Source organism: Chiloscyllium punctatum, chromosome 8 (assembly GCF_047496795.1).
Source record: "Chiloscyllium punctatum isolate Juve2018m chromosome 8, sChiPun1.3, whole genome shotgun sequence".
Lineage (NCBI taxonomy): Eukaryota > Metazoa > Chordata > Chondrichthyes > Orectolobiformes > Hemiscylliidae > Chiloscyllium > Chiloscyllium punctatum.
The window spans coordinates 35,546,788-35,568,746 of NC_092746.1; the positions used below are offsets into that span (position 1 = coordinate 35,546,788).

The 21,959-nt window shown below is 40.8% G+C and overlaps 1 protein-coding gene across 1 annotated transcript in view; it reads right to left on the bottom strand.

Moving 5' to 3' along the window:
- Window positions 1-1,025: 1,025 nt before the first annotated feature.
- bzw2 (basic leucine zipper and W2 domains 2) overlaps window positions 1,026-21,959 on the bottom strand; it is a 76,510-nt gene continuing 55,576 nt past the window's right edge. Inside the window, exons 7-12 of the mRNA XM_072575370.1 lie at window positions 17,066-17,175; window positions 15,453-15,623; window positions 13,594-13,740; window positions 12,548-12,686; window positions 4,466-4,588; window positions 1,026-1,463 (exon numbers count right to left, since the gene is read on the bottom strand). Coding sequence (XP_072431471.1) covers window positions 1,432-1,463; window positions 4,466-4,588; window positions 12,548-12,686; window positions 13,594-13,740; window positions 15,453-15,623; window positions 17,066-17,175 — 722 coding nt within the window. The 3' untranslated portion in view covers window positions 1,026-1,431. The remainder of the gene's footprint in view (window positions 1,464-4,465; window positions 4,589-12,547; window positions 12,687-13,593; window positions 13,741-15,452; window positions 15,624-17,065; window positions 17,176-21,959) is intronic.

A 21,959-nucleotide genomic window follows, 5' to 3' on the forward strand; every position in this document is an offset into this window, starting at 1 on the left:
ATTATGTTCCTAGTTTGAGATTTCCCCACTAGTCGAAAGTCTTAACATCTACCTTGTCAAGTCTCCTTATGATTTTATGTTACAAGAAGAACATCCTTCATTCTACTAAACTCTACTGGTGAAACTCTTCTTGCCTGAAATATCGATTCTTCTGCTCCCCGAATACTCCCTGACCTGCTGTGTTTTTCCAGCAACACACTGCTTTGAGCCCCAGCATCTGCAGACCTCACTTTACCCTGACTAAACATCTAATCTGACTCTCTTCATACGATCATCTTATTTGATGATTCATGTCTTAAAATTAGTAGTGGCAATAGGTGCACAGAATCATCCCACAAAAATAAAATATCATTGTAAAACCTTAATGTTTTGTGCAGCAGAGTGAACAAAGATTAATCTCAAAAGGGCACGTCTTTAGTTTGTGACATTGCTAGCTCCATAGCAACACGTCATGCTGCTAGGCCTGCTGCTGTAGGAAGAGGTGGAAGTATTCACGGCAGTCTACAAACCAACTAAAAGGCATATTTCTTTGTGCGAGTGGTGACCGTGCTGCTGACTGTATAATCCAGCCCACATTTACTTAAGATCTGATGTCTTAAATTTGACATTTTATTTTGAAATGTTTTATTCCAGGAAGATATTACATATGAACTGACAATCTTTGGTTGACCTTCTGCTTTTAATATTCTATGCCATTGCCATATTTTCTATACCCACTACTTTAGCTGCATTTTCACAGAATTTTCAGATGTTGTGTAAGTTGTTTGTTTTTGTGACCTGGCTTAAATTCTCTTTTACTGCCTTTTGAACATCAACCACTCTCTGTACTTTGACAGGCCTATTACAAACAGGAATTATTCACAACATTAGGATAAGCTACCCAGTGTTAAGGTGGTGTTCAGAAACTCTTCAATACCTTCCAAAAGAAAAACCAAAATCTTCAAAAATATAATTTGTTTGCAGAGACAACTGACAAAAACAGCAGGGAACGTGCCCTGTACTAGAAGGTACAAGACCTCCTGACGTATTTTTTAAAATACAAAAATGTTTATTCAAAAAATTCTAGTGTCAAATTACATATTCACAAACAGTTAATAAACTACAAATGTGGACAAATCAAAAGGCTACAATAGAAGTGTAAAGTTCACAGAATTTGAAAATTATGCTAGAAGATCAAACTTATTTCATTTTAGGCTACAATGCTCCTTTTAAATAGTTTTACTAAGTTATAGCATATAGCCTCCAGAGTGGAATTTCAGAAGCGGGTAATGCTTCAGAGCTCCGTTATTTCACATCAGTTCTTCTACACATAAGGCAGGCTATCCTATAGTTTCCATTTGATTTGGAATCAATCAATCTCTTCTACTGAAACCATAAATGCAAGGGAACAGACCCTCACAAACTAATGTTGTGCTTGGTCAAGCTCCATTGCTAATCGTCTTCACCTTCTGCTGATTCAGATTCTAGAAAGAAAAATCAAATGTATATAGTAGTTAGGTTGATTACTTTAAAAAACAATTTTGTTACATCTTATCCCCACTATTTATAATCTGAAGAGTGAATGAGAAATATTGATTTTGTTTGTAGAGTCTCAACAGCCTCCATCCTACAGAGAAACAGACAGAGGGGAGCCAACAAGCCCAGTCACGACCAACACCCCCCATTGGTCAGGAGGATGGCCCGGTCCTCCCAGACAACTGAGACGGACAGCTCCACCAGTGGTCTGAGCAGAACCTGGGAGGTGGAACGGGCCAGCAAATAGGGATCCCTCTAAGATGACACCAAGCAGCAACTATTATGCAGCCAGGAACAAGCAACAACCCAAGTAGGTGGTCTGGAGCCTGAAGAGCAAAAAAGGTCTCCTGGCACAGGTCCAAGCCCACAGTAGTCTGGGCACCAAGCTGAAGGTTGCCAATGCCATTCTGTGAATCCACAACTGGACACTGAATAAAATGTTACACTTCTCTTCTTGATGTTCAAATATATTTGAAAGTTATTTATCAGTGTAGGAAGTTAGTCATTTAAAAGTACTGCATTTCAACTTATTTGGGACAAGTGGAACATTTTAGTTCGTTTCTAAGGAAGGTCCAACGGAACTTAACTCCAATTTTGATCCAGACATTAATTGAAGACATCCCACAATCAATCAAGATTTATTTGAAAGAAAAGAATTGGTTCATCCTCGCAAGCTAGCAAGATAACAGGTCAGATAATAAGTAAAATCTGAAGAGCTTAGATAAGATTTTCCGAGGCTCCTGAAGTTTCTCCATTCCCACTAGTTTCCCCTGAATCAATTAGCTCCTGTGAAGTGTCTGCCCTGCCCCTTCCATTTCTCCATTCTTTTTTTTTAAAAAAAGGCTGGTTCTCATCAGCATCCACCAATTTTGATAGCATCTCAGTGCTTGCAAAGTTAATGAATTATTTTCCTCCACAGATACTGCCTCACCTGCTGAATACAAACAGCAGTTTTGAAATGTTGAAATTTGAATAAAACTACAGACACAGGTTGCCAACGTAATCATCCTAAAAATTGTTATGAAACAGTGATCCTCTAAGGTCAGTGAAATGGTTTACAAAAAGTCCTCGTTAAATCTCTTGATACTTTGCAGCATGGCAATGACAGTTATATGCTCTTGAACTGATGGAAAGATCAACAGTGAATCTTTGTTTTCAGCAAAGTTTCCATGGCCACACTTTCGGAATGTGGTGTGGCTTTTTTCTCAGTGCTCAGAGACATGTCTGTTCTGAGTAATCTAGATCCCCAATAAAATTTATCCAGAAATTTCTGGAAGTCATATTTAGGGACTGCAGACAAAATTTGTAGAATTTATTAAAGGACCGAATCTTGTAAATTTGTTCTTATGGGGAACAGGAATATGGGATTTGGCCCATTGACCTTACTCAACCTCTCCCCTTACCGAAGGCATGGTGACTTTCAGGTTAACCCACCACCAGTCATCTCTCGAATGAGAAAGCAGCCCTATGGTCTGCTAAGATCATGACAATTTTATCATTCCAAAGAATCATGCTTGATCTACACCAATCCTACACTCCATATCCCTTAATTCTATTAGTATCCAAAAAAATGATCAGTCTTAGTCTTCAACGAGCCTCCACAGCTCTCTGCAGCATAAAATTCTAAAGATTACCTTCTAATCCTCACTCCATACTAATGGATTTTTCAACCATTTCATGAATGCTTTTTGAGAATTTGCAGAACATTATTGGTTTCCTTTCATTAACTTCACTCATTAAAACCTTAAACTCAATAGATATGTCAAACATGATTGTTCTCTCATAAATACAAACTAACCTGTCAGGTCTTGTTGCTAATTTATAGCCCTTGGCAATAGATTTTAATCCTTCCTCTGCTACTGATGTCTAACAAACTGGCCTAAATAGGAACTATTTAGTTTTTTTGTTCTTGAATAATGGGGTTACTTTTGCTCAGTTTCAACCCACAGGAATAGTTCTCTAACCTAATCTGTTCCTCCACTAAAACTTCTGTTTGCTGCCAAGGAATCAGCAATTCCTTTTGCCAAACTTTTCCTTTGCATGCCCTGAAAACCATTTATTATCCTGTGTGTTTTGTTCATTTATCATATTCCATTTTGACATTTACCGATTTCTTTGCTTTCATTTGAATTCTAAACTTCTCCCAATCCTCAGGCTTACTACAATTTTTGACAACATTATCAGCCTCTTTTTTTAAATGCAAGATTACATTAAATTTTTGTAGTAATTCAAACCTCTTTTACAGTGGGGTTTTATTCTGTAAGAGAATATAATATATAATGAGTCAATTCTTTAAACATTTGCAATGCTTATCTACCATGATATCTTTTAATTTAGTTTTCAAATCTGCATTGGACAACTTGATCATTAATTCAGATTTAAGCCCTGTCAATATACTTCACTCTGAAACACTACGACAGTATAGAAAGAGAAGATCTAATGTCTAGAATTTGGCAAACTTGACTTCCAGTTTATACTTATACCGTCTGCATACACTTTTGCAGTTTGAGGTTAGAAAGTGCAATTATGATTGCACAGTAAAAATGATTCAACTCACACCAATGAATAAGCAGTGGCTGAATGTATGTCAAAATAATGATGATTTCAGGCTGCTAATTTGGTTCCAGCTGTTACACACTGCACCCAGCATTAAAGGTTTCTCCCCTTCCAACTCACCATCTGGGAGTTGATACTGAAGTTCAAACAGTCAAGCAATACAAGATTCAGCAACTCTGTCCAAAGATTTTCACTAATGGCAGAATCAGGCATATTTTAAAATGTCATAGCTTTATTGTTTTCACTTAAAGAAAGTCAGAGTAAACTGACTATTTAAAAAGAATAACAGCACTACTTATTTTAACATTGGTATTTGTCAAGGGTATGGAATTTGGTGCAGGGAAGTAGTGATATTCTATGGCCTTGCAAAGACACAGAAATAGACAAATTTTACCTTCTTCAGCATTTTGTAGCCATTCAACAAATTTCTTCATTTGCTCAAGAAACATACTTTTGCCTTTGGGAACATGTGCTTCCTTATACCATTTTAGGATGGCTTCTTCACTCAGGACATCAGCTGTGATTCAAAACAGTTAACACAATGTCAGTAATTTTTAAAATCTCTAGCAAAATAAAAATGCTGCCATTCTCCTTTGATGACAGCTACTGAATTCACACAACACATTAGATGCCAAGTTGATCGTCTCTTCCTAATGGACCAACACAGATGCTGGGTGATATTTAAAGGCTATTGACTCAGCAGAGTGTTCGTAATTGTGCTACTCTAACTGCAACAGCTCTAACAGATGCCCTTGTCATTAATCACTCATCCTGCAAAAGGACTTTTGCTAGGCCACACTAAGTATAGGGAGGATCATGTGGCAGAGATATTGCTCAAGTACCAGATGGTTATAACGCTATTGGTCAGGTTCATACTTTGACCTTGTTTGCTAACCTTGCTTAGAGCGATGAAAGCTCATTAAAATATTTTGATCGGGTCACAGTGACCACTTCAATTTGGATCCATAAAATAGCCTCTTTTAGCTTCTTCAGAAAGCTAACATAACAGGGCATATATAGGTGCTTGCAATCTTATAACACTTGTGAACGGTAGGCAAAGTTTCAAAGGAAGCTGAAAATTTCAGTTCATGGCATCACCTCAACCTGCAACTATTACCAGCTAAAAATGATTCAACTCATACCAATGAATGTAGGTCACAATAAAGAGGATGTTTTCAGACTGCTCGTTTGGATCCAGCTGTTACACACTGCAACCAGCACAAAAAAAGTTTCTTCCTTCCAAACCCACTGTCTGGGAGTTGATATTAAAGTTCGAACAAGATTCAGCAACTCTGTACAAAGATTTTCAGCAGCATATAAACTGCTCCAGAAATAACCTCAGGAGGCAAGTACACATTTTTAAGTGTTATCCTCAAAATGACATTGGTTAATTTTCTACCTTGCCTTTGCCAAAAACTGGAAGGATAGAAAACAATCTTCTCATGGGAAATTTTACCCTTCTACACTCCTTCCTACAACTTCAAAATTTGAGATCTAAGTAGGTATCAGTATTGGTATAGCTGGATCTTTATTAATAATGGAATCTTGTACAATACCAATTTATAGCCACCATTTAATCTTTTAAACAGCAACAACCAAGTGTGACAGGCTTTCACAGGACATTTTCTGGGAATGAATAAAGGTCCCCTGAATGGAATTTTCTGCAACTTAAAACGATGGACTCCTTTTTACAAGGAATGTTGCTTGTACTGACTTCTGCACAGTGCTGTCAGGTAGCCTAACCCCACCATTTGCACAAATCGTCCTTGAATTTTAACAAATTCAATATTTCTTCATAGATAATTACTGGGGAGCAGTTTACTGAAAGAATTATATCACGCAGAAGATTCTCACAGTGCCTTTTATAAACTGACTATAACTTAATTCAAACAACAATTCAATAGGGAAATAAAACTGATTTAGACAACTAACCCTGGCTAATTTTCTAGCACCCATTAATTTGGGTGGGTGGGGGAGGGGAAGGGAGGAGGTAGGAGGAGGAGATGGTGTTAACTATTGAACAGCAACTTAGCTGCAACAGCCATACAGACACTGTAGTTTCAACATCAAGTCAGAGATTGGGAATTCTGTAGTGAGTAACTTGCCTGATTCCCCAGAGTCCATCCTTCTTTTACAAGCCATGTCAAGAAAGTGATATAAAATTCTACATTTGGCTGCAAGAGTGCAGCTCCAAAACCATAATCAGCAGCACATAATCCAAAACAAAGTAATACACTTGGTCATCACCCATCCACTGCCTGAAATACACACTTCAACTACCACTGACAAATAGGAGCAAAAGTGCACTCTCTCTCTAAATTGTACTCAGCAGCTAATTCGACAATGCTCACTTCTGACTAAAGAACCAAAAAACCTAAAACCTTTTTGATGATTTGAAGAACAGGTGTATTTAAAGGCATACCATGAAACAAATTTAAGGGCATTGACAATAATTAAGTGTTATAATGCCACAGTACAAATGCCATTCCAAAATTAATTTTAGGATATTTGAAAAGGGACAGCCTTTCATTTCAGTCCTGCCGGTAGTGATAGGTTGCACACAAGATTATTTTAGGAATGAAATGTGCAACAATTTTGGGGAAATGGGACATCAGTAGACATTGAGAAAGGTAACCGAGAAAGTTTCTCTAGACCAGGTAGAAAATAAATCTTTAGGGTTGCTATTCAACTGCCCTACTGTAAGAACACATTCTTGGTATTGGTCGAGAACAAAGTGAGGATTAGTTTTGATGGGATTCATATATGAATAACCCGTTTACAAGTCGAGAGCTCATGCTTTCATAATGACTTCAGTGATGCACAGGATCAGGGTGATGTCACCCATCTGGTTGTATCCTACCAAGAGTTTCAGTGCAGCCTGAGCCAAAGGCAGGCAAACGGATGGAAAATCTGCAGAGATGAAAACACTTCAACATGTTTCTTGATCTACGTAATCCTTCTAACTCCAGTGAATTATGTAAGATCCTGCAATCAAAGTATTTGAAATGCAATAGTATGATTGCTTTAACACCTTAGTAGAAGTTTCAGCAGGACACCATTATACTCTCTCCTCCTAATGCTATGTTAATGAACATCTGCCATCTGCTCAAATATGATTTTCAGATTTCTATTATGATCTAATGCACTGTTTTGTCCCTTTGTTAAGTCTCTTCACACCACCTCTGCTTGACATCCAATGTATCATACTTTCTTTTGATGATTCCTATACTTCAAATCTCAGAGGTTAACAATTTCAATGCAATGTCTGAAGCTGATGACTTAACCCTCTCAAACGATACCAAAAAGCATTCTCTTGCATTTCCTACATTAAATCAGTGACATGCTTCAATAAATAAATGAGTTGGCTGTAGAGACCTTTAGGACGTTCAGGGGTCATGACTGATATTATACAAATCAAGTGGAAATTAAGCTAAAGTGAAATAGACACTAGTGCAGCATTCCTGAATCTTTAGTGTAGGGTCAATGTTTAATCAGATTCGCCAGAGAATACTGCAAAAAAGAATCCTTACCGTGCAGAAAGAGGCTATTTGCCAATTGAGTCTGCATTGACCTCCCAACTCAGACCCTAGCCTATCACCATAACCCCACATTTACCATGGCTAATCCACCTAGCCTACACAAGTTTGGACTGTGGGGAGAAATCGGAGTCCTGGCAGAAACCCATGCCGGCATGGGGAGAACATGCAAACTCCATAGTTATCCAGGCTGTAATTCAACCTGGGTTCTGGCACTGTGAGGCAGCTGTTCTAACCACTGACCCACTGTGCCACCCGATGCTGGAAAATTAAGGAAATTGTTTGCACTGCATAGATATTGTATTTGTGTGTTCTTTCAATTCTTACATTATAATTTTTTTTAAAAAGTTCAGTTGAATTGTTACCACCTGTGATAGCAACACCTCCCTTTATCTGTCATAACTCTTGCCTTTGTTCATTGATTCCTTCCATTTCCAAAAAGCTTACTTTGTCTCCTTTATGTCAAATACCTGATTTCTCCCATAAACAATTTTTAACTCTGTAGAAAAATAAGTTTGTGCAAATGAGGCCTTCAACACCAATGATTTGTCTTCTATGACCACAAGAGCTCATCTTTGCCAGTTTGTACCTTCCTCCTATAGCATTTCAAATCTAAGCTTAGCTGAAACTAATTATTCATGATTTACCTCAGTAAATCTATTAGTCAGTCATTTGGTGCTACCCACACTTGGCTCCCACATGTAAAAGTAATTAATTTATACAATCTGAAAATAATTGCAAGATGCAAGTTTATGACAGACATTAACTACTCTTAATTAAACTTAAAATATAAGCCATATGTATTAATTTAACTTGGAGCATGTTTTGTAGAGGAATAAAAACCAAAAGTGGCCCTTTGTAGAGTGATATGCTCTTCTTGTCAGATGTGGGAGTTTAGGGAGTTTACGGGTTACTGGGGATTATATCTGCAATAAATGCCATTGGTTATGAATCCTATCAGATCGAATGGATCAGCTGGAGAGGCAGCAAGAGGCAATGAGGAATTTACAAGAGGGATGGGATGTGATGGATGGCAGTTATAGGAAGTGGTGGTGGTGGGGGGGGGGGGGGGGGGTGAGAGGTGGAAGTCTCAGATACAGTCACATAGATGGGTTAACTCTAGGAAAGGTAAGAGGTAGGCAGGAGTCTTCTGGGGCTAACCCCAAAACAAGCATGCAGTTTTGGAAAATGTTGGAGGTGATGGATTCTCAGGGGAACATAGCATGAACAGCCAAGTTTCTGGTATGGAGACTGGCTCTAATGTAATGAGAGGTGAGTTGGGTTCCAAGAGATAGATTGTGTTAGGGGATTCTCTAGTCCGAGGTACAGATAGACACTTCTGCAGCCAGCAGCGAAAAATCAGAATGGTGTGTTGCTTCCCTGGTGCCAGGATCAAGAAAGTCTCAGAGGTGCAGAATGTTCGAGTGGGAGAGAGGCCAGCAAGAGGTCATTTTCCACATTAGAAACAACATAGGAAGGGGAAAGGTTGAGCTTCTGATGGGAGATTACAGAGAGTTAGGCAGAAATTTAAAAAGGAGGTCCTCAAGGGTAGTAATATCTGGATTACTCCTGGTGATATGAGTCAGTGAGGGCAGGAATAGGAGGATAGAGCAGACAAATGCATGGCTGAGGAGCTGGTGTATGGAAGAAAGATTCATATTTTTGGATCATTGGAAGCTGTTTTGGGGTAGAAGTGACCTGTACAAGAAGGATGAATTGCACCTAAATTGGAAGGGGACTAATATACCTGGCAGGGAAATTTGCTAGAACTGCTTGGGAGGATCTAAACTAGTAAGGTGGGGGGTGGGACACAGGGAGATAGTGAGGAAAGAGATCGATCTGAGACGGGTACAGCTGAGAACAGAAGCGAGTCAAAACAGTCAGGGCAGGGACAAAGAGAACAAGGTAGGACTGACACATTAAACTGCATTTATTTCAATGCAAGAGGCCTAGCAGGGAGGGCAGATGAACTCAGGGCATGGTTAAGAACATGGGACTGGGATATCATAGCAATTACAGAAACATGGCTCAGGGATGGGCAGGACTAGCAGCTTAATGTTCCAGATATAAATGCTACAGGAAGGATAGAAAGGGAGGCAAGTTGGGGGGGTGGGGGGGCGGTGGGAGTGGCATTTTTGATAAGGGATAGCATTACAACTGTACTGAGGGAGGATACTTCCAGAAATTCATCCAGGGAAGTTACTTGGGTGAAACTGAGAAATTAAAAAAAAGGATGATCACCTTACTGGGATTGTATTATAGACCCCCTAATAGTCAGAGGAAAATTGAGAAACAAACTTGTAAGGAGATCTCAGCTATCTGTAAGAATAACAGTGTGGTTATGGTAAGGGATTTTAACTTTCCAAACATTGATTGGGACTGCCATAGTGTTGAGAGGGGAATTTGTTAAGTGCGTACAAGAAACTTTTCTGATTCAATATTTGGATGTACCTACGAGAGAAGGTGCAAAACTTGACCTACTCTTGGGAAATAAGGCAGGGCAAGTGACTGAGGTGTCAGTGGGGGAGCACTTTGGGGCCAGCGACCATAATTCTAGTAGTTTCAAAATAGCGATGGAAAAGGATAGACCAGATCTAAAAGTTGAAGTTCTAAATTGGGGAAAGACCAATTTTGATGGTCTTAGGCAACAATTTTCAAAAGCTGATTGGGCGTAGATGTTGGCAGGTAAAGGGTCGGCTGGAAAATAGGAAGCCTTCAGAAATGAGATAACCAGAGTCCAGAGACAGTACGTTCCTGTTAGGGTGAAAGGAAAGGCTGGGAGGTATAGGGAATGCTGGATGACTAAATAAATTGAGGATTTGTTTAAGAAAAAGAAGGAAGCATATGTCAGCTATAGACAGGATAGATCGAGTGAAAGCAGTATGAGTAAACTTGAGAGAAATCAGGTGGGCAAAAAGGGGACATGAGATAGCTTTGGCAAATGGAGTTAAGAAGAATCCAAAGGATTTTTACGTCAAGGACAAAAGATTAGCTAGGGAGAGAATAGGGCCCCTCAAAAGATCAGGTAGGCAAAAGTGAAAACTGCTGATGCTGGAATGATGAAGGGCTTTTGCCCGAAATGTCGATTTTCTGCTCTTCGGATTCTGCCTGACCTGCTGTGCTCTTCCAGCACCACTCTAATCTAGGCCCTCAAAGATCAGCAAGGTGGCCTTTGTGTGGAGCCATAGGAGATGGAGAATATACTAAACAAGTATGTTGTATCAGTATTCACTGTGGAAAAAGACATGGAAGATAGAATGTAAGGAAATAGATGGTGATATCTTGAAAAATATCCATATTACACAGGAGTAAGTGCTAGATGTCTTGAAACGCACAAAAGTGGATAAATCTGATCAGGTGTACCCAAGGACTCTGTGGGAAGCTAGAAAAGTGATTGCTGTGCCTCTTGCTGAGGCATTTGTATCATCGATAGTCACAGGTGAGGTGCCAGAAGACTGGAGGTTGGCGAACGTGGTGCCACTGTTTAAGAAAGGTGGTAAGGACAAGCCAGGGAACTATAGACCAGTGAGCCTGACATTTGTGGTGGGCAAGTTGTTGGAGGGAATCCCGAGGGACAGGATGTATCTGGAAAGGCAAGGACTGATTAGGGATAGCCAACATGGCTTTGTGCATGGGAAACCATGTCTCATAAACTTGATTAAGTTTTTTGAAGTAACAAAGAGGATCGATAAGGGCAGAGTGATAGATGTGATCTATATGGACTTCACTAATGTATTCGACAAGGTTCCCCATGGGAGACTGGTTAGCAAAGTTAGATCTTATGGAATACAGGGAGAACTAATCATTTGGATTCAGAACTAGATCCAAGGTAGAAGACAGAGGGTGGTGGTGGAGGGTTGTTTTTCAGACTGGAGGCCTATGACCAGTGGAGTGCCACAAGGATCGGTGCTGGGTCCACTACTTTTCATCATTTATATAAATGGTTTGTACGGGAGCATAAGAGATACAGTTAGTAAGTTTGCAGAAGACACCAAAATTGGAGGTGTAGCGGACAGCAAAGAAAGTTACCTCAGATTACAACAGGATCTTGACCAGATGGGCCAATGGGCTGAGAAGTGGCAGATGGAATTTAATTTAGATAAATGTAAGGTGCTGCATTTTGGGAAAGCAAACATTGGCCAGACTTATACACTTAATGGTAAGGTCCTAGGGAGTGTTGGTGAACAAAGAGACCTTGGAGTGCAAGTTCATAGCTCCTTGAAAGTGGAGTCGCAGATAGATAGGATAGTGAAGGCAGCATTTGGTATGCTTTCCTTTATTGGTCAGAGTATTGAGTGCAGGAGTTGGGAGGTCATGTTGCGGCTGTACAGGACATTGGTTAGGCCACTGTTGGAATATTGCGTGCAATTCTGGTCTCTTTTCTATTGGAAAGATGTTGTGAAATTGAAAGGGCTCAGAAAAGATTTACAAGGGTGTTGGCAGGGTTGGAGGATTGGAGCTACAGGGAGAGGTTGAATAGGCTACAGCTGTTTTCCCTGGAGTGTTGGAGGCTGAGGGGTGACCTTATAGAGGTTTACAAAATCATGAGATACATGGATAGGATAAATAGGCAAAGTATTTTCCCTGGGGTGGGGGAGTCCAGAACTAGAGGGCAGAGGTCGAGGCTGAGGAGGGAAAGATATAAAAGAGACCTATGGGGCAACTTTTTCATGCAGAGGGTGGCACGTGTATGGAATGAGCTGCCACAGGAAGTAGTGGAGGCTAGTACAATTGCAACATTTAAGAGGGATTTGGAAGGCACTACGAATAGGTAGCTCTTTTAGGGATATGGGCCAGGTGCTGGCAGGTGGGACTAGATTGGGTTGGGATATCTGGTCGGCATGGACAGGTTGCACTGAAGGGTCTGTTTCTGTGCTGTACATCTGTTCAGTACTGTGATAGATTGCTCCTTGATTAAATCTTGCCAATTCAAATCATACCTTTGTAAAAAAGCACAATGATCTTCTGGAAAGCCTTCATGAAATGGATATTGTCATAGCAATATTCCTGAATCTTCTGCAGTAGGGTCAATTCTGACTGACCTTGGGTACTGAATACTGCAAGGAGTGGTGCATATTGCTGAAAATGATTACAAGTGTATTTAGTCATTTGTCAGCTACAGAAAGCTCTCTGTTCGTCTCCACCATTCATTATTACTAAGAAATTCCAACTTTCTCACAAATGTTTTAGATTACTAAGGTAAGTTGCAGTACATTTTTTTCTTCAAATGCTGTTCATATGAGTACTGCAGTAACATATCAGAGATTTGAATATGTCTTGCATGATTTTCGATCCATCATTTGTGTGTGTGTAAAACCAGCAACAGATTCATTGGTTTTCCCAACACATATTCCTGATGTAATGTTCAGAGCACAGCATTGAAGACAAAAATGTACTCATTTTAATTTTAAAAACAGTAATATTGTCAACAATAACATCCATTGTCCAACAGATAATTATTCAAATCCATTCCGAAATGGGTTAAATTGAACACCCTTTCATCGCTGGGGTTTGACTGAAATGCTACTTTGTCAGCTTCCCATGGGGAAACATGCAGAAAACTGGCTTGCATATACCAGCCAGCTGCTAAGTTCAGGTGCCCAGCCTCAAGATAAGGCTTGCAATCATGTACACAATTACAGGGAGCAGGAGACAAAGTCTGGAAAAGGGAGAGGAGCAACTATCCTTATCGTTGCAAGCTGGAAAAGTGGATTGCAACATTTTTAAACTTGGATTTTCAAATCCTTTAACCATAATTTTGAGAATACAATGTTCACAAGTGAGTGTTATCAAGTTTTTGTAAATTATTTAAACAGCTCACGTGTTTTCAAAATTCCACACTCAGTATATTTATGTTTTCTAGCTTCACTAGTCACTTCTAAATCAATTATCACAGTTCATTAAGAATGAAAAACTCTCAAGAATCTACCAGCTCAAGTTCTTACACCCAAATGCTGAAGAGGTTTCATTCTTTGGAGGTAGATACCTTAAGATGTTTCAGAGCTTGTTCTGTGACCAGCTCCTCTTTCTTGTTCCATTCAACGGCATTCATTACACAGGTCCACAGAAGTCCAATTACTGCCTGTTCAGGCAAGTCGTTTCTCTTCATCTCATCTTTGACATACAGGACTATCTGAAGACAATAGGTTGAGGTGAAATGATAAGTGTCTGGCAGTAGCCACTTAGATGGAAAGAGGAAAATCTTTCTCCTGATTCCCTTCCCTGAAAATTTGACTATTTGGTGCAGAACATTTTTCATGCCAGTTCCTCTCTCGAACCCCAACCACACTGATACAACCTTGGACAACACAACTTCAGGATGCATCACAACTGTGCCCAATCAAGTTGCCACATTCACATTTATTGCAAGGATCACTGGGGTTGTTTTTCCCTTCTTTTGCCAAGAAATTCTGATGCCAAATGTCATCCCTCTTGCACCATTCCAATGGAGATCAACTAATTAAGCACCTATCAATTAAACTTAGTTGGACATTAGGAAAACTACTCACTTAAAAAAAAAATTTCAGCTCAAAAAGGGCAAACACACACCATCACCATATATTCTGCACATCCCTTTTTAAGAAAGAAGCATGTAGTTTAATTAATCCACATGTTGTTGCTTGTTTTTCAGCATTCCCTTTAGGGGTTAAGGTACTATGTAGGAAACAATGTAATTTTGACAGCAAGGGTTTGGCTTTGCTTTGCTTTGGGATCGCAGTGCAGCTGACAGACTTGTGCATGTGGTTATGCTCCACAGATATTTTGAAGCTCAATGCCTCAAACTACAGCAACGTCTTAGGTTGCAGCCGAGTTTCCCTGGGCTCTGGAAATCCGGGAGGCAAATAGGACTGAATCCAGCCAGTAAGCATTTTTCCAAAAAGAAAACTTAAATGGGCGGCACGGTGGCACAGTGGTTAGCACTGCTGTCTCACAGCGCCAGAGACCCGGGTTCAATTCCTGCCTCAGAACTGTGTGGAGTTTGCACTTCCTTCCAGTGTCTGCGTGGGTTTCCTCCGGGTGCTCCGGTTTCCTCCCACAGTCCAAAGATGTGCGGGTCAGGTGAATTGGCCATGCTAAATTGCCCGTAGTGTTAGGTAAGGGGTAAATGTAGGGGTATGGGTGGGTTGCGCTTCGGCGGGGTGGTGTGGACTTGTTGGGCCGAAGGGCCTGTTTCCACACTAAGTAAATCTAAATATTACTTAGTGCCTTTAACACAACAAGAGATCCCAAATTTCAAAGATGCATTATAAAACAAAACACTGACATATTGACTGAGACACAAATTGTAAACAAAGGGATGGAAGGTCAGAAGAAAGTATGGTAGTTGGAGAGCTGTAAAGAGGGTAGTCCAGGGATGAGCACCCAGGTAACTGAAAGCACAGCCACCAACAGTACACAAAAAAGATAGATTCTGAAAAGGTCAGAATCAGAAAATATATTGCTTCGGGTTGTGGGGTTACTTATGGGTCAGTGAAGTACAAGGACTTCCCCAATTTCTCAAGCAACTCAATCCTGTTCCCATGTTTAAATCTACCTCTGCTATGAGTTGAGCAGAGCTCAAAATTACTCCCACATCCAGCCCGCTACCTAAACTCCCAAGCTCCTTTCCATTTGATTTCATCCCTTAGCTGCAAATCAAATACTCTCGACAAAAAAGGATCCCTTTCCTTTTTTAACGATATCTTCGTTCATCATAGTTCCACTTTTTAAAAAAAAATGACAAGGCTGGTTCTATCAGATTTGGAGCTATGTTTTTGAGATCTAATTATAATATTTACTCTGAATGAGCCAATTATCTGGCAACTAGAATATTGAATTTTTCAAGCCACCTCATGGATAACATACCTCTCTTATGGGGCATTCCTGAGAAAGTTTTTCTTTAAGTTCTTTTTGCAGCTCTTTGCGAGTTCCCAGAGATTGCTGGACTCTGAGAAAGTCAGATAGTTCTTTAAGACCTGCATTTGTGAAGTATGTTGCAAAATGTTCGAAGTTTTGTTTGTTCGCTGGGAAGAGTTCCTGAGATGGAAAAACATGTTACACAATTGTAAAACTGTTCACTGCCCATGGTTCATATTTATTATGGCTGATTATTGAATAAAGTCCAAAATACTTAGTTTCAGACTGTGATTTATTCTAAAATATCAGATTGTGCCAATATCTAAGATATAAAAAAGAAAATCAACGTTTTCAGATAGGTTATTGGAACCTGGTCTTTTCAGCTCCCCTTCCCAAGTGCTGAAGCTGATTGAACTTCGCTAATTTCGGCCAAACGTGATCATTCACCAATTGATCAAAGACCACGACTTCAACCTGGGAGTTTTCGGATACTTATGGCTCAGCTATTCACTGTCTTCACTAGCTGCTGCATTGAAGAATAAGCAATCTTACTTTAATGATCTCTTCCCAATGTTTTAGAGGTTTCAATCTTTAAAAGGAACTCTCAGCAGGCTTTTCACTAGCTTGAATTTAGAATAGAGTCATACAGCCCAGAGACACACCTTTCAAAAACAACCAGTCTATGCAGAACATAATCCCAAACTTAATTAGACCCATCTGCTTGCTCCTGGCCCACATCCCTCCAAACCTTTCTTATTCATATGCTTATCTAAATGTCTTTTAGACATTGTATTTACACTCTCATCCACCACTTCCTCAGCAAGTTCAATCCACACACAAACCACCTGTGTAAAAAAGTTGTCCCTCATGTCTTTTTTAAAATCTTGCTTCTCTCACCTTAAAATTGTGCCCCCTAGTCTTGAAATACCCCATCCTGGGGAAAAGACACCTACCATTAACTCTGTCTACACCTTTCATGAATCCCTTAATTCACCCATTAATATAAGGCTCTTCATTCAATATAGTGGTGGCACGGTGGCACAATGGTTAGCACTGCTACCTCACAGCACCAGAGACCCGGGTTCAATTCCCACCTCAGGCGACTGACTGTGTGGAGTTTGCACATTCTCCCAGTGTCTGCGTGGGTTTCCTCTGGTTTCCTCCCATAGTCCAAAAATGTGCAGGTTAGGTGAATTGACCATGCTAAATTGCCCATAGTGTTAGGTGAAGGGGGAAAATGTAGGGGAATGGGTTTGGGTGGGTGCACTTTGGCGGGTCAGTGTGGACTTGTTGGGCCAAAGGGCCTGTTTCCACACTAAGTAATCTAAATCTAATAGTCAAACTGAGACACACAATTTTAGAAATTATAATCACTTGATTTGGATATTCATGTGCATTTTCAAAATGTAATTAAAATTAAATATTTCAGTAATACTCAAATTATATGGGTATCTGTCTCTGTCTTTGCTAATATGACATGCAGATGTCAACTTTTCTCCACAGTAGTGATTTCTTTTTTTCCTCCCAAACTTCGCTAACATTTTCAGGATTGAATCTCAACCTGGTCTTTCATGAAGGTGCACGAATGCACAGTTCTAAATGCCTGAATCAGATATACTCACCAACAGCCTCTTGTCCAAGTTGGATTTCTTGAGGGATGAGGTAACAGCATTTGCATCTTTTTCTGCCATCCATGCTTTAAAAACCTTTACAGCAAACGATGCAGATATTCCTGTTTTAAAAGGACCAAAAAAAGTTAAGACAACCTTTCCTCAAGACCTGATAAATCAGGAAAATACAGGTTGAAGCAGATGTTCATGGGCGATAATGTCAAATGTGGTTGAGTTGCACTCTCGCCTTAATGACAAGGTTTTGGGTTCAAGTTTCATTTCACACGCTCGAGCATAACATCTTGGTAGGAACCCTAGCACTACACTACAATTTCACAGGATGTCATCTTTCAGATGAAATGTTAAAGCAAAACCCTCTTTGCTTTCCAAGCTGGACATTAAAGATCCCATGTCACTATTTTGAAGAACAGCAGAGATATTGGTCATTCTAAATTACTCTATTCGAACTTGCTGTGGGTAAATGGATGGCCAGATCACAACAGTGACTACACTTCAGAAGTCAGAGTTATCACACAACAGGAGATTATCATTTGGCCCATCAAATCTATGCCGGCTTGCCATAGAGTGATCCAGTCATATCCATTCTCCTGATCAATCCCTATAGTTTTGGAAGTTTATTCCTTTTCAAGGACTCATCCTATTTCCTTTTCAAATCTTATACTGTTTCTCCTTGTACCATCCTCAAGGACAACAAATTCCAAGTCATTATCATTCAGTTTATTGGCTGAAAAGGGCTTTGGGAAATTAAGGTTGTAAATATAAATGTGAGCCGCTTTCTTTCATATTTGACTGAATACGTCGTTTGTTTGTCGCTGTGATAGTTCATTCTCTCTGTTGGAATCAATCTGAACACAATGATTAAGTCCTGCCCGATAAAATTCTGGTATATCATATAGGAAAGGAGTATATTGCTGGAAAAGCACAGCAGCTCAGGTAGCACCTGAAGAGCAGGTGAGTCGACGTTTTGGGCATAAGTCCATCATCAGGAATGATAAAGGTCTTATGGCCAAAACGTCAATTCACCTGCTCCTGGGATGCTGCCTGGCAGGTGAATTGACGTTTTCCAGCACTGCACTCTCAACTGAGCTCCAGCATCTGGAGTCCTCACTTTCTCCTGGGAAAGGAACACGCTCCATCATATAACACTAATGTTTAATTATATCTCAAATCAAAAATAAAAAGTATAAACAATTGGCATTTAGACAGGATTGATGTCAATAATATAAAACTAATTGGCACAGTGGTTAGCACTGCTACCTCACAGCACCAGAGACCCGGGTTCAATTCCCGCCTCAGGCAACTGTCCGTTTGGAGTTTGCACATTCTCCCAGTGTCTGCATGGGTTTCCTCTGGGTGCTCCAGTTTCCTCCCACAGTCCAAAAATGTGCAGATTAGGTGAATTGGTCACACTAAATTGCCCATAGCGTTAGGTGAAGGGGTAAACGTAGGGGAATGGGTCTGGGTGGGTTGCTCTTCGGAGGGGCAATGTGGACTTATTGGGCCGAAGAGCCTGTTTCCACACACTAAGTAATCTAATCGAATTGTGTTTTGCTTGAAAGATTTTTCAATGAAAAAGTGTTACTAATTATAAGAAATGGACTAACTTCCATGCCACATTCCTGGGAGTGTAACTGAAATTTGCTAGTCAAAGAAAGGCATAGGGATTAATTGGAATGCCAGTTAGATCCTGTCTGTAACTCCTCAGTGACTTCAGTAGAGACCACAAGCAAAAGGGGCATGAAACCAATATTGCATCCAATATTGTTAGTTTTCCTACATACAGCTTAGATAAAATTTGCTCCATGTATCAGAATATACAATTATTGAGCAGAAAGTTGGGAAGGGAAAATCGCCAGAAAGTTGGGAAAGTATAGCAATCATAGAAAATATTAGAACCTTTAGCTTTCCCAAATTTCCCCTTAAACTTTAAATAGGGATTTCAGAATCTCACTAATAAGGACATGGGTTAGGCCACTTTTGGAATATTGAGTGCAATTCCAGTCTCCCTCCTCTCTGAAGGATGTTATGAAACTTGAAAGGGTTCAGAAAAGGATGATGCCGGGGGATGATTTGAGCTATAGAGAGAGGCTGAATAGGCTTGGGCTAGCAAGTTTTGAATGTAGGTTTGCTCGCTGAGCTGTAAGGTTCATTTTCAGACATTTCATCACTATACGAGGTAACATCTTCACTGAGCCTGCAGACAAAGCACTGCTGGGGTTTCCTGCTTTCTATTTATGTTCGGGTGTCTTGGAGTTGGTGATGTCGTTTCCAGTTCTTTTTTCCTCGGGGTGGTAAATGGGATCCAAGTCAATGCGTTTGTTGATAGAGTTCCAGTTGGAATGCTATGCTTCTAGGAATTCTCATGCATGTCTGTTTGGCTTGTCCTAGGACAGAGGTCTTGTCCCAGTCGAAGTGGTGTCCTTCCTCATCTGTATGTAGGGATACTAGTGAGAGGAGGTCATGTCGTTTTGTGGCTAGCTGATGTTCATGTATGCTGGTGGTTAGTTTTCTGCTGGTTTGTCTAATGTAGTGTTTGTTACAGTTCTTGCACTGTATTTTGTAAATGACATTAGCTTTGCTTGTTCTCTGTATAAGGTCTTTCAAGTTCATTAACTGCTGTTTTAGTGTGTTGGTGGGTTTGTGGGCTACCATGATGCCAAGGGGTCTGAGTAGTCTGCCAGTCATTTCTGAAATGTCTTTGATGTAGGGGAGAGTGGATAGGGTTTCTGGATGTGTTTTGTCTGCTTGTTTGGGTTTGTTGCTGAGAAATCAGCAGACTGCGTTCATTGGGTGCCCATTCTTTTTGATTATACTGTATGGGTAAGCCTATGCCCTCTAGTTCTGGGGGGAGTCCAGAACTAGAGGACATAGGCTTACGGAGAGAGGGGCAAGATTTAAAAGGGACCCAAGGGGCAATGTTTTCGTGCAGAGGGTGGTGCAAGAATGGAAGTACCAGATGTACTGGTGGCTGGTGCAATTGCAATATTTAAAAAGGAATCTGGATGGGTATATTAATAGGAAGGGTTTAGAGGGATATGGGCCAAATGCTAACAAATGGGACTGGATTAATTTAGGATATCTGGTCAACGTGGACAAATTGGACTGAAGGGTCTGTTTCCACGCTGTACATTTCTATGATTCCAAATGGTCTCTGCCTCATTTCTATGCCACTACCAATTTGTTTCTCTCCAGTGGTTAAATGAGGCAAATTACAGACTTGCAGTTTAGAGCAGGCGACAGCAATTCACTGATAGGCTTGGACAAGCCTGCGGCCAATTTGATCTTCACCACGATATTCCTGCATGCCCCTCCGACAGAATCCTCCTACGCGCTTCATCCACACACCACCAGCCTCACCACATCGCTTTCAGTCCAGCTCCCACACCAGTTCAGCCTTTCAAGACTTAGAAAGGCCCATGACTTGAGGACATCTGCCTTGATGCTTTCGGAGCATGGACATTGATACATCTTATGCATTGAGACAGGATGCACCTTGTGAAATCTGCCTATGTCCCCCTTCCTACCTCGGTCACTGGAACCAATGTGGACCATAACTTCAGACTGCTCACTTCCCATAGAAAGATGGGAATGATGGGCAACCACCGCGTGACACTTTAACCTTGGGACCAGGGAGGCAGTACACCATCCTGGAGTTATATTCACTGTCACAAATGTCTGACAGATTCCTAATGAAATCCCCTATAACTACTGCTCTCTTTCTTTTGTCTGTTCTCCCCGTCCCACCGCATGCAGTGTCACCAGTGGTACTATGGACTTGGCACTGTCTGCACCCGCCAGACGAACTATCACCCTCACCAGTTCAGTATGGAATGCCAACTGGCCAACAGGATGGGAACTCCTCCATCACCAGTACTTTTCTCTAAAATCTGCTTGGTAGCCCCCATTCCACCTCAGCCTGTACACTTCTAAATCGGTGGTGTGATTCCTTCTCAACAGGCGCTATTCACATAATTCTCTGCCTTGTAGATGCGTAGGTGATACCAATTGCTGCTTAAGGAGTGTGCTGCCTCTCTAATGCCAGGGTTAAGGATGCCAGGGAGTGGTTGCAGGTCATACTTTGACTGGAGGGGAGCAGTCAGAGATTGTGGTCCACATTGACATAGGTAGGAAGAGGGATGTAGGCAGATTTCATGGAGTTATGAAATAAATTTTAAAAATCCTCAAGGGAAGTAATCTCAGGATTACTCCATGCCACATGCTAGTAAGCATAAGAACAAGGGAATCAAGCAAATGAACATTTGGCTGGAGAAATGGTGTTGGACAGACAGCACTTCTCAAACATCTAGACGGCACGGTGGCACAGTGGTTAGCACTGCTGCCTCACAGCGCCAGAGACCCGGGTTCAATTCCCGCCTCAGGCGACTGACTGTGTGGAGTTTGCACATTCTCCCCGTGTCTGCGCGGGTTTCCTCCGGGTGCTGCGGTTTCCTCCCACAGTCCAAAGATGTGCAGGTCAGGTGAATTGGCCATGCTAAATTGCCTGTAGTGTAAGGTAAGGGGTAGATGTAGGGGTATGGGTGGGTTGCGCTTCGGCGGGGCGGTGTGGACTTGTTGGGCCGAAGGGCCTGTTTCCACACTAAGTAATCTAAAAAAAAACAGTTCCGGGGCAAGTGGGACCTGCACAAGCTGAACAGGTTACATTTTAACAGGACTCTGACTGCTATCCTTTCAAGGAATTTGCTAATACTGTTGGGATTGGTTCAAACTAGAAAGGCTGCAAGGGACACGAGAAGACAAGAACCAAAAGCCAAACAGAGTCTGCTTTGAATGCGGAATAATGTTGAAAAGACAAACTTTAGGGTACTCTGCCTGAAAGCATACAACATTTGCAACAAGCTAATTTAGCTTTCAAATTTGTTATGAT